This window comes from Chanos chanos, chromosome 3 (genome assembly GCF_902362185.1).
Source record: "Chanos chanos chromosome 3, fChaCha1.1, whole genome shotgun sequence".
Taxonomy (NCBI): domain Eukaryota; kingdom Metazoa; phylum Chordata; class Actinopteri; order Gonorynchiformes; family Chanidae; genus Chanos; species Chanos chanos.
In genome coordinates, this window is record NC_044497.1 from 36,187,501 (window position 1) to 36,201,398 (window position 13,898).

Here is a 13,898-nt window from a genome sequence, read left to right on the forward strand (position 1 = left end):
TGAAATTGCCTCTGTAGAACTGCACACATACCTTTGACTTTCTTCCTTTCTTTTAGGTTGAGGCTATCTGTACACCCTTGTCACTACACTAATAGACCAGGCATTGGGTCTGACCAGGCAAAAAAGATCTTGCATATGTTAGCAACATAGTCTCATAATGTCTTACAGTGAAACTGTGTGTCATTGTCCAGTGAGATAAGAGGTCTATTCCAGCTTTGAGGACAAGTGTGCCTCACCCAAGTCTGAATAAATCTGATTTTTGCGAATGAATTCTACATTATTTTTTTTTCCAGGAATCTACAGAGCACTTCCATTTAAATGTATCCTAAATGAATTTATGCATAAGAGAATTTGCATTCTGTTTTGAATTAATGACAACCTGTCCAGATGTTGAGTGTGAAAACTAGTAATGAGCAGAGTTCACCGTTCACTGTGGTTTGAAAGACATTTACATTCCAAATTGGTAGCCACAAGTGTCTTTACATATCCTGCTGAAGATAAGCAAGGTAAAAATCAACGATTACCTGGGAGAAAAAAAAAAAAGTATTTTCCCCCTAGCTGTATGAAGTTCACCTCTTCAAAAATAATTTATTTTGTTGACAGTATGCCTAATCTTTTTACATGTTCTATACACTAGCTCTCCAAACACATACAACTTCTCTCCCTGCTTTACCAAGTGGCTTGTTTAGTATTATGGACTAAACAATAAACGCTCAACCTCTGCAACTCCTCTCATTTCAAAGAGGAATGAGATCTCAGTGAAAATGCTGATCCTCATTGTCTAACATGCTACAACAACAATTACAATCCACTGCAGACTGAAAAAAAGAAAAAGAAAACAGAACAAAAAACCCCTCATACTCTGCCTTACGGAAGAGTGACAGATGAGACATTGGGCTCACTTAGCCTTGTCTAAGAGGGTTTTAAGATAAACACACTAATGCTGCACAGGCAAAGATACAAATACAAAATAGACATTAAACCACGAGTCAGTATTTGACCTGTGGACGGGCCCAAAGTCACAGATTTTACAACCCTGTGTGTTTCTGTGCCTAAACAGAGTAGCATGTCTGTCCATTAATTTGTCCATTTCTGAATTTCAATGTATCCGACAAAAAAAAACAAAAACAAAAGAAGAAATAAAGAAAATGTTCAATTTCCATGCTTAAGCAAAGAAAATAGAACTTCAGTAAACCTTTCTTAAAGACCAACTCAGCCAAAGTTAAAAATTGAATCCTACGGCTCTAAACTCATTTTACTCATTTAGTCACCAAGGCGTTCATAGTGGTTGTTTAGGGGATGATGTTAAGGTAGAACTGAAGCCATTTTTTGGCAACCAATCCTGAGATTATGGGAACCCATGAAGAAAAAATATAAACAAATAAAGAAAAACCAACAAAAAACCAAAACTAAACTAAAAATGCACCACTAAAGGCACTTCTCAAAAAACAGTGCTTCTTCTTCTTCTTCTTTTTTTCTTTTTGAAAAGAATTCAAGTTAGGAGAGAAACCTTACAACTTCTCTACACTCTCCTCAGAGAGAGGAGAGGAAAAAATCTTTTCTGTTCACTTTTTCTTTTTCCCCGGGATAAATGCAGCTCAGACCTGGTTGTCTGCAGAGGACTGGGAATAGATAAGGGGGGGGGGGGGGGGGGGGTCAGACACAGGGAACATCTGGCCCTGCAACTGGTAGATCTGTGCCTGTGGAGACTTATCACAACATCAAGGGAAAAAAAACCCACGTAAAAACAGAAGACCTAGAGAAAACTAAAAAATGATACAATAATAATAAAAATCAAAATGAAAAAAAAAGAAAATAAGGTAAAAAGAAAAGAAAGAAACAGTTCCTATTCAGTCAGAAAAATAGGAAAGTCTACAAAGCACTGTCTCTGATTAGTCCTCTCAGGTAGTGGTGTGATTGGGTGGTGGTTTGTTTTTCGGGGTATATATGTGTGTGTATGTGTGTGTGTGTGTGTGAGTTAGACAGTTTCCTCTCTTGTGATTGGAGAGCTTTTGTAGGGTCATCTGATATAGAGGGGAGACTCCTCCCTCTCGGCTTTAGTCGTCATCCACGCCCCCGTACATATCAGCGAGTTTTTTGAAGCGTGGTCCCCAATCATTGAGGTAGTCATAGTCCTGATCTCCTGTGCTGGAGGAGTTGAGGGAACTAACTGAACCGGCCGTGGAACCACTACCCTCGTAGTCAAACACCAGGAGAGAATCATAGGGAGGTGCAGTGGGATCATTATCCGCAGCTCTCAAACCCTGTGCAAAGGAAACGACATAGACTTATACATCAACTTCATTTGACATGTTCTTTTGAAGAAGAGTTAACACATTTCTACAGAAGGATCGGGAAAGAGTATACATCCAGGCAGAAATTAAGTCACAATTTATCATATGGGTTAAGGTTGAGGATAACGCCTTGCCCAAGGGCACACTGGCATGTACTGACTTACAAACTGTTTAATGAATAATAGTTTTTGTAGCACTGATTTATCAACTTCAATACTCGGTAAAAGTTTCCTAATTTTCATGGCAGGTGCTTACAAACTGGCTTTCTGCAAAATCTTTGGAGCATGGGTGTGTTCAATGGGAATCTGTGGTTGTGTGCAGAGACTGTCTAGTGTAACCAGTGGCATATGAAACACAAACCTCATTGATAAAGTCTCCGATGTCTCCGGGGTGGGGCACCATTGGTCTTATGGGGTACTGGGACTCAGGGATGATGGGTCGCTCATCCACTCTCCTCACCCCAGGGGGTTTGTTCATGATGTGGTCCAAAGAGTCAGGCTGCTGCAGTTGACTCAAGTCATAGTCCTGCAGATTATCCCACATATTCTTACTAAAGACACGCTCGTAATAGCCTCAATCCACTCTGCTGAATATGTCAGCTCTATTTATACATGGATAGATGACTGTGGAGCTGTGGTATTTAGCTAAGTGACACCTGCTTTCTCCTCAACAATCAGCTAATTTAGAAGGTAACAACATAGCTACATATAGTCTGTATATACATGTATATATATATATAGTCAGTGAACTTTTCAAGGATGAAATGATTTGATAGATGTTAGATCGATCAGACGTTTGCTTAATGTATTGGGAATTAGCTTTCTCCTCCAGTACCAACTAATCAACAGATCAGCGTGTTATCAGAGATTATTTTACTCTTCACTGATCAGCTGCAATCTTTGTATAGTCAGAAATCAGTACACTTCACAGATCACCTCACAGATCAAAACATGTAATAAATCTCAGAAGACTAATTAAAGAGCAGAAAACTAGCTAATGAGTAATAGATACCGACTGACAACCAGGACCAGCCTCTTCATCAAAATCAGCTAATGAAGTGGCAACCATTAGATTTCTAAAACCACAGGTGCCTCAGTAAGAGATATGTTTTCACACTGAATCTATACATGTCAACATGACTCACTGCTCTTTACAGGTGCTGGGTGTGCGTGTGTGTGTGTGTGTGTGTGTGTGCGTGTGCATGTGTTTGTGCGTATACATGTATGAGTATGTGTGTATTTTTGTAGAGTCTGAGCTCCAGTCACCTGGTCTTCCTCTCCTCCTCCCTCCTCATCATATTTGAGAATGTTGTCTCTGACGTCGTCCTCTGGGTCGATCAGGAGCTGTTTTGTCTGTCGTTCCTTTTCTCTGCGTTTCATCCAAACCACAAACAGCAGCACCATACCTATAGCAGCATACACAAACAGCCTCTTAGCACACATCTCAGACTTTACACCGAGGGACATGAATCTTCAGGTTAAATATTTAAGAAATAATAAAATTATTTGTATTTGTATTTATAGTTAGATAGAACCTGGAAGTGGGTAAGCTTTAATTTTTAGGTGAGTTTTTTTAGATGTAAATATTTTTTACAATATAATATCAGATATCATACCTACCTTATCCTATTAATTAAACTAAAATGCTTGGAAAAATATCTCATTTAGAGTTTTTGGCATACACCTACTAGACTTTTGCCTACATGGCCTATCAGGAATTCTGTGAACAACCATGTTAAACTCCCACTCCAAAGGAAAATCTGACAACCATCTAATGTCATGTTGTCTAGTCTAAAATATCTTGATAGAGAGAACTAGCTGTCTTTCCTTTTCTGGAGCAAAGAAAATAATTGGTTACAAGTGATATAGGTGCTTTCTTGTAAATGCAACTGTATTTGCAAATGTATTTTAAAGTGTGAAGTTTCTTGATTTGTGTGTCAGATTCAATTTCAGAGAATCAACCCAACTCTTACTTTCTGGGCTGTATTTCAACTGGGTTACTGTCTAAAGTTTAATGAGCTGTGAAGTCAGTTTGGAAGGTTTTCATTTATACTTGGATAAAGTGACAAACTACATCCAATCTGAATTAATCCTAGAGCAGGACAGCTCATTCACTAGGGCTGGCACTAATGATTCTTTTAAAAACTAATTAACCTATCGACTGTTTTTTTTTAATTAATTGAGTATTTAATGATTATTTTCCTGTTTCAGTAAGAAACAATGTATTTAAATAGCAGCACAAAAAAAAATTAAATTTGTAGCTTCACCTTAATGCCATTTATTTTGTCTTGGAAAGCAGCATTAAGAATGACTGCAGCTAGTCAGAACTATAGAGCAAAAAAAGTGCATCTTGACAAATAAAAACAAATGCTATGATATACAAAGTGTAAACAAACTCTGAAGTGAGTAGTATTCCAATTCTTAAATGAGACAAATATATATGGAACAACTTCCATTTTCTTTACCCTGCAAGTCTACAGTTAATAAAACCAAACTGAGAAATAAAATTGCAAAAGAAACTGACAAAAAAGTAGAGTCCAAATAAGGTTAAGATTAAAAAAAAAAAAAAAGTCCAAAAAGACCCACTGCTTAAGGGCAGAAGGAAACCTAGACCTGTTTTAAATGGCAGTGTTGAAATGTGAGCATATTGTGAGCAGAAGGTATGATTTAGCATGAGTGCTTTTGTTTTAAGCATTCATTTTGCATATGCTGAACTGTACCCTGTTGTTACTTTGGTGGGCAGGAAAGCCTTATACTTTGGACATTCTGGGTCTTGCCTTCTTTGGTTTCTCTCACTTTGTGGCCATCAGACAAAGCTCTTTCTGTGTGATAAAGCATTTCTTATTTTATGGGGCAAAGTAACAATAGATACAATATTGTCCCCTGTGCATCCTACAGTATATTGCATAATGCTGTATACATAGATATATGGTGTTGTCTTATAGAGCTCTGATTTGGAAGTAAATGATGCGTCGACAGCGAAAAGTCTGCACAGGTGATTCTCCATAATCAGTGTTATCAAATTTGTAGCCCTGTCATTCACATGTATTAAGTGGTTTCTTAACCCGGGTCTTTAGAAATGACACAGTACAGAACTGAGACTATTCTGGAGTGCCACGGTGAGATCAGGTTTTCAGGAGTACAGACACACAATCACACACACATCTGCTCCCTAGGGATAACTTCCCACTCTACTACTGAGGATTACTGATCACAGTAGAAGCTGAACACACACATACCGGCCTTACTAAAGTACAGGGGTTATTGAGGTTGTTGTGTAAATTTATGATTTTGAAGGACATCTTATTTATATGGTGTATATGGTGTGGATTTGTGGGTATCTTTGTGTGTAAAGGGTGTATGTGTATGTATGTGTGAGGTGTGTGTGTGCGTGTGTGTGCGTGCGTGCGTGGTGTAGGATATCCGACATGAGTAGGATTTCTTTACTCCGAAGTGAAGGAGAGTCACTCACTGAGTAGTATAATGATGCAGATGAGGATGGCAATAATGGCTCCAGTACCCAGGCCTGCAGCTGCCACAGCTCCCACTGTGGTACAGTCTCCATTCTCATCACATGGACACACCTTCACCTTTATCACTGAACGGTTAGACAGCGGGGGGTTCCCTGAGTCTGACACAGAGATGGGCACCTCATACACACCCGACTCCAAAAACTGGATCCTCAAACTCAGCCTGGCGTAGTTACCTGTGAGTCAAACACACACACAAACGCACACAGACACACACACACACACACACACGCACACACACACACACACGCACACACACACAAAATCAGATAAGTGAAAAGTGAAGAAAAATTCAAATGTACACAGCATTTGAATTGTTGTCAAGCGCTTGTAAAGACTACTAACTAAAAATGTAGTTACTAACCATGGCCTTGAAAAACGGTTCTTTCTCGTTCTTGTGCGTGCATTAATGATATTGTAGCTGACTGCTTCAGCTTTACGTGTCTGTGCTCACCATTGATTCGGGACACGGTCCAGTTGCGTTTGATACTGGAGGGGAAGTTGGGCAGCTCAAAGACAAACGGGCCCACGTTTGGGTCGGTGTCGGCATCGGCCGCTGTGATGTTGATGGAGTTGGTGCTGCTTCGCTCACAGATCTGAGCTTCTCTGGGCACCAGTGCTGGAGCATTATCATTCACATCAATCAGATAGATCTGCAGTGTGCCTGTACTGCTTGCCGGAGGAGAGCCTGAAAAGAGAGAGACGGGGAGAGAGATGGGGGGTCGGGGGGGGGGGGGGGGGGGCAGAGACATATTCATCATTGTGTTTGTTGTTTTTGTTGGTGTAAATTTGAGACCAGGTATTTTACAAATCTTGTATTTCTGGCTATTTTGTACAAAATAATGAAAGTATCTTAGAAATAAGGTGAGTGATGAATGTAGAGGAGAAAATCGTGGATAGGTCATGATGAGAAGGTGATGTAAAAAAAGAAGGAGATGAAAAAGCGGATTGTGTCGTGTTTCTGTGCTCACGTGCATTTATGTTGAGTAAAGCTATGAAGGCAACTCCCTTCCTCTTTCAGAAATTAGTAAAGTACAAAACAGAATAACAAAATACAGTTAAACAATGAACACTTGTTTTCTATGCATGACTGTCACATTAAAGCTATGCAGCCCCACTCACAGCACTACCTGCACTGTTTCTACAGGTGACTACATGCATATGGTAATATTCACACAGGAGAAGACTCTGCCCAGATTCACCCTGTGCTGTACATGTACTCAGTGAAAAAAGTGACAGGAGTGATTTGAGTCTCTAGTCTCAACAGATAATGCCCTGCAATCAGAGCACTATTGTGCAAAAGTAAAAAGTGAAGAAAAAGGGAGATGAAGACTGAAATAAAGAGAGAAAGTGTTTCCAGTGTTCTCTGGTTGCAGTGGGAACATGGTTGCCTGCTTTCTCTGGGGCAGTCAGCTCTGTTGTCTGTCTGATTTGCTCACCTGTGCTCTCTGCAGACCTCAGTTTCTCATCAGTCACCATAGTCAAGTAATTTGCCATGGTTTACTGTTGTTTCATTATCAGTCAGGCTTCCAGTTTGTATGGATATTCAGAAGTTTCTGTCCAGTGTGAGATATTTTTCCTTTTGCCTTTACTTTTTGAATCTAATATCATGACTAAGAATGTGAGTGTACTAAAGCTGTTGGTTAGTACAGTCAGTAGGTCTTAGTTTACTTTCAGCATGGCCATCTGAGCTCTTTTTTTTCTTTTTCTTTTTTTTTTCTTTTCCCCCTAAGATCTTGGCAGCTTGGGTCTTTGTAATTAAAGGGGTGGGGGGTACTCATTTTCATGTGTTGGAAATTGATGGATTTTTTGTGTGGGGTGTTTAGTTGGTTTTGGCCTAATACAGCCCAGCATGCTTTGTGTGGTGATTTTTTTGCCCTCTTAAAATGCTTTTGTAAAAGTCTAAAGGTCTACATTTAGCACTTATCTGGAGTACAGTCTGTATACATTCTCTCTCTTTCTCTCTCTCTCCCTCTTCTCTCAGGCATATGACCTTTGGCTGACTGCAATTATAGGCATTTCCCTGATATACTCCACACCAAATGCACTGTGGGTAATTGACAGATAATGTATTTTCAAGATAAGAGATATATAATTAATACCAGATTCATGCCAGTTTAACATGGCAACAGTGCAAATAATCCCTAAGAAAGAAATTATCATTCAGTGAGTTATTGTTTTCAGTTGATAAATCTCATTTTGTTCATCCTGCTTCACTGATGAAACAGTCAAGCTGCTTTGAACCCTCTTTGTCGTCATCACCATCATCATCATCATCATCTTGTTGTTGTTGTTGTTCTTCTTCTTCTTCCTCTTCTTCTACTACTTCTTTCTCTCTGTTTTTTTTTTGTGAGGAGAACTCATACAGAGTCATACACTGTGTTTTGCAGAATCCACTGAACTTACACTAGACATAGCACTAATGTTATGTATGTATGAACCTATGTATGAAACCTTGCCAAAACCTATGAACACTGCAATATAGGGCCTGACATCATCCATAACATCCCTCTGGTTTTTTTTTCCCAAAATCCCAGAAACACTTCAAAATCTTGTTCTCGAAATCTTGACACAATACTGGTACTTATTTGTTTACTGACCGAGCAATAACAAGTGTATGAGAAGATAGCAGTAGTAATAGTGGCTGTAGTAATATTAATAATGGTAGTCATCATATTAGCTGTTAGCAGTAGTAATAGTGTCTGTAGTAATATTAATAATGGTAGTAATCATATTAGCTGTAGGAGCTGTAGTAATATTAATAATGGTAGTAATCATATTAGCTGTTAGCAGTAGTAATAGTGATTGTAGTAATATTAATAATGGTAATAATCATATTAGCAGTAGCAGCAGTAGTGTGAGTGAGAACAATGCACATGATGACAATTATTTGTAATTTTGTCATTGTTGTTTTGTAATAGCACTATTGTCACTATATTTTTATGCTTATGGCTCCTGAAAATGTCAACTGAAGACCTTTTGTCTGCTGGAAAATAGAAGGGAAAGAGAAAAGTGGGAGTCATGAAAATTGTTTTGTTTTGTTTTGTTTTTCATTTGAAGGAAGAGCTATCAGTGTGGAAGACACTTTTCTCTGAGCTAGCACAAAGAGAGTTTTCTTTTACAAAGCGCCAAATATGAAGCAAAATGAAAGGCATATTTTGTTTGTGGATGTTTTGTTCAAAGCAGATTCTAATGTTCTCTAGGGTTGCTCTCTAAGATATCAAATATTTTTGATGACAGGAGGCTCTCGTCTCTCTCTCTTTTTCCCACTCTCTCTCTTTTGTTTTCCTAACACTACAACTCCTCAGCAGTGTTGTCCACTCTTAACAACAAGCTCTGTATTGATTTCAGTGTACACTCTTTCAGTTTTCTCGTTCGTGTTATTGTATTTCATGTACCCAACATTCACTTTCTCACATACACTCAAACGTGCACTCACACATGCACACACACACACACACGCACACACACACACACACATTGTGGTTTTGGAGCCCTGTAGAGGGGACAAGTGGTGGCAGCTTGTTTGAGCTGATATGAGCATTATGTGGGTTTTAAAACTGCTAAATAAATAATTATGTTCATGTTAAGTCCTCAAAAGGATTTATATTGTATTTTTTATGTTGTTGGCATTAAAAACTCATATATGCTCCCAGCAATCACTCTGCTAACATAAACAACAACAACAATGACAACAGCGGTTAAACCAACACAGATCAGGTTCAAATGGAATTAGTTATTGGTGAGAGGCTTGTGGGTTTCTGTATTATGTCTGTGATTGGCGTGAGTGTGTGTGTGTGTGTGTTCTGGATTATGTCAATGACAGGCGAGATGAAAATGCCTTCAGTGACAGCATTTTGTCTCTTATAAAAAACTCTCACCCACTGCTTTTATTACCATAATCCCTCCGCCCATTATCAGCATACACACACAGGGACTATGCAGACACACACATACATGGACACACACATCAACATTATCAACACTGAGCCCAAAGCCTTAAACACACACATACGCGCACACGCAAATACACGTTCACACACACACACACACACACACACACACACACACACACACACACACACACACAAAACAACAACAACAACAACAGCAACAACAACAACAGCAGCAACAACAACAACAACAACATACAAGCCTAATCACCTGCAAGCTTCCACGAACCAGGAGAATAAAATGAAACCATCAAACTGGAATCTTCACGAGATATAGGAACACAATGTTCCGCTATATTTGAATCAAATGAATCTTCAGCTCCCGATGTAGATGGAGAATTTTACAGTGTCCTGTGCTGTTGTAGCTATGCTCCTACTCTGGATAGTCCTTTCTTTACCAACAGACTCTATGTACATACATACATACACACACACACCCTACTAAACGCCATACATGCTAAAATATAACTCTTACTTATAACTAATCTGGGTCTCTGGTATCCCTAAACCACACCCTTCCTTCCATAGAGTGTGCCCTTAAATCAACTTCAGCTTAAACACACACACATGCACACACACACACCATCCATGTCAGTGACTGTGTATCCCTATTTCCTAAGACCTCACCTTCCTGAAACCACTAAATCCCCCCAAATCCCTTCTCTTACCATCTGAAACCACTGAGGGAGAGAAAGACAGACTGTCCCCCATGTGCCCCTGAACCCGAGCACGCAGTAAAGCCAGCTCCCTCTCCCAGGGAATGAGCATGACCGGAGAGTTTGGGGCTCTGCGTTTGATGCCACATCTTCAGCACGAGCATTTTAAAATGGCCTGTAGGACACACTGTGGGCAGCAACAGAGAGTCAAATCTGTCTGACGCCAGGCTGTTTATCAGCTCTTGGGCTCCTCTTCATCCTAATGTCGCCAGCCAGGAGAAATTTCACTAATGGATCGGACAAGCTCAATCTGAAGAAAACTACTTCAGAGCCATCTTTCACTCCAACTCCTCTCTCACTCTCTCTCTCTCTCTCTCTGGTCATCCCCCAGTACTAACGACTAAATGCGTTTGAAAAGCACAGATAAAAAGTTAGAGGGAGAGAAAATGTTTGCCCATATTATTTGCAGTACAAAAGAAATGTAAATAATGAGACGGAAGTATAAAAAAATGTAAATAATGATAGCGAATGAGCATTAATTAGTTTGCAGTCTCATCCTCCTGTCTTCTACACCTCTTTAGGAAAAAAAAAAAAACAGAGTGAATTGTGGAGATGTCAATCAGGCTTCAAAGCCATCCCAACTTTAGGTGAACGTGTACCAGAGCACACTGCTCCACAGTGATAAGGCTCTCTGGGAGAGTGGGATAAAAAAAGAAAAAAGGAAAATGGGCTGTTTGCTTCTGTTACGGAAAAACGAAAGAGCGCACTTGTTTGTTTGCTGTGATTGAGTTTGTGCTTAGCTGAGCTTAGTAAACAGTAGAAGCCAGGGAAAATGAATGCGTGAGAAGCAGGAGGGGGGAAGAGGAGAGAGAATCGATATGCTATGACCAGCTCACTGGACTGAGCACTCCCAGACCTAAATGAAGCATTCTTCTCATCACTGACAACACATACACACACATGCACACCACACACACACACACACACACACACACACACACACACACAAGGAACCCACCATTGTCTGCAGCGAGGAAAGTGGCTTCATAGATGTTGTTCTTGACATAGATGGATTCCCTGTCCAAAATGGCAGTGGTGGATATTTGACCGTTGGTGGCATTAATGGTCAGCCAGTTTGCTGGATCAGCCAGTTTCACGTACCTGAAAGAGAAAAAGAAAAGAAATGAAAGAGTGTAAGCACTCACAAATTTGACTGTACTGATTTTCAAATCCATTGTTGTAGATGTTATGGAAATCGTTCTTATTTCTCCTTCTACTCAGAAAGCTTCATTCAAGGAAGGCATCTGATATTTACACAGAGAGAGTACCACTTCATTTCTCTCTCTCTCTCTCTCTCTCTCTCTCTCTCACACACACACACACACACACACAAAGTTAGTCAATCAAACAAACACCTGGACAAACTGGCTTAGCGACCCAGTCACGTGTGTGTGTGTGCGTGTGTGTGACGACATAGAGCAGCACGTGTGGTTATGAGACAGGACTCTAATCTCAGCGCACAGAGAGGGAGAGTGTGCTCTGAGGGAGAGATGGAAGGAAGAGAGGAAAGAGTACAGGGGAGGATTTGAACAGCATGTGTGATGGAAGGATAGAGGGATTGAAGTTAGAAGAGAGCGTGCAGGATCTGAATGAAGCCATTACAGAAACAGCAAGGGGCAGGCAGATCTCTGCAGCGTCAAACACACACTGAGAAATCACAGCAGAGCACTGTGCACCTGTGTGTTTGCACGCTCACACACACACACACACACACACACACACACACACACACACAAATGGACAGTGGGTACACTCACTCATTCTGCTCCTCTCTGTCAGCCTGATGTTCACCTCACACTGAGATTACATGACTGATACAGCTATACTCACACAAGGTCTGCACTGCTAGACTACAAATGCCCAATCCCACATTCTTGGGAGACAGAGAGAGAGGGGGAGAGAGAAAGGGCGGGGGGGGGGAAAGAGAGAGAGAGAGAGAGAGAAAGACATGAACAAGAAAGAAGCACAGAAGGGTTAATGACCAACACCTTTCCCTCTCTCCTCATCCTTTTTCTCTCTCATAACAGCTAGTAAAAGAACACGATTGTGTTTTTTCTCCTCTCCATTCTCTCTATCTGAAAACATTAAAAGTGGATTAACACCCAATGACGATAAAAACGTATTACACAGAGGTCTAATCCTCAGAGCCAGAACCTTCACTGTGCTACAAAAAAAGCATTAATGAAGCTCCCCAAACAGCAGTTACCAGAGATGTAATAAAACATGTAGCAAGGGCATTAAAGCCCTAATAGCCTTCCAGCCAACGCCATCTTCCCAGCTTATAAGGAGGAGTTTGCACTTAATGAATCATTTTCCTTTAGTACATTAAAAAAAAACAAAACGGGCAGATTAATAAGCACTCAGCAGGGGACTATGGGTCCAGATTCTTATCACCATAACGTGGTTCAAATGCGATTTCAGTTAATTAATTTCCTACTCTGTGGAAGATTTGTGGGGAGTGTGAAGAACACCATCCATTTCCTGCATTCACTACCAGAGAGACCTAGGAGTCAAGTCACGTCACTAAGAGGGAGAACGATATCGTGTGTGTGTGTGTGTGTGTGTGTGTGTGTGTGTGTGTGAGAGGGTGGATGCTTGACCCGAGTCTGACTTGACCCGGTGGTTCCTGTTAGGTTCAGATTGTCTCAGCCGGAATTTTTATTCTTACCAGTTGAGTAGGAATGTTTGAGGTGGATTCAGTATAAACAGCACAGAGACCTGTACTTTGGGACTTGACCCCAGTACATCTGCTGTAAAACAGTTGCAGAGGAAGTACATGAGTACACTTCTGTTAAGAGAATTCATTACAACTGTACATGAAAAAGTCCAGTGTGGCAGCATGTCTACTTAGTTCTGCATTAACAAAGTCAAACTTCATCGGAAAAGCCATGCATCACTATAGTAATGCTCTTAGATATTACTTCCATCAGCTCACATATACCACACTTGTGAGACTCATTTTGCCAGGTTAGAGGACCCAATGCAAGGCCCTGTTCTGAGAGGGGATACATAATACAAGGTTAAGACTAACCGGGGAACAGTTCTATCTTTCATTGACCATGAAACAGTCCTTGGCCACACCCTCATTACAAATATCTACTTCATTTCACTGCATTAGGGGATTTCTTTGCAGGCACTTTGTGGATTCTGGATCTTCCCAGTGCAAATGATGCTTGATTTTAACACAGATTTATCTGTGTAGGAACTGAAAAAAGCCTGGCCTTTAGTTCAGGTATGAGAAGATGGCAGCTGAAGAGAAGGAATTGCATTGGGTCCCTGATCATAGAGACAATTCCACTCATTTAGTCTGTATTTATTAAAACCACACAGCCACACGTATCAGCACAATGCCCTATTCAGAGACATGACTGTTTAAGTATTCATAAAACAGTTGTTACCTGCATTT

General features: G+C 40.4%; 1 protein-coding gene across 1 annotated transcript in view; it reads right to left on the reverse strand.

Annotated features, from left to right (window-relative positions):
• Window positions 1-2,057: 2,057 nt before the first annotated feature.
• The window catches only part of LOC115806944 (cadherin-4-like), a 131,048-nt gene continuing 119,207 nt past the window's right edge, over window positions 2,058-13,898 (reverse strand). Inside the window, exons 12-17 of the mRNA XM_030767801.1 lie at window positions 11,451-11,593; window positions 6,278-6,511; window positions 5,766-5,999; window positions 3,560-3,699; window positions 2,655-2,819; window positions 2,058-2,264 (exon numbers count right to left, since the gene is read on the reverse strand). Coding sequence (XP_030623661.1) covers window positions 2,058-2,264; window positions 2,655-2,819; window positions 3,560-3,699; window positions 5,766-5,999; window positions 6,278-6,511; window positions 11,451-11,593 — 1,123 coding nt within the window. The remainder of the gene's footprint in view (window positions 2,265-2,654; window positions 2,820-3,559; window positions 3,700-5,765; window positions 6,000-6,277; window positions 6,512-11,450; window positions 11,594-13,898) is intronic.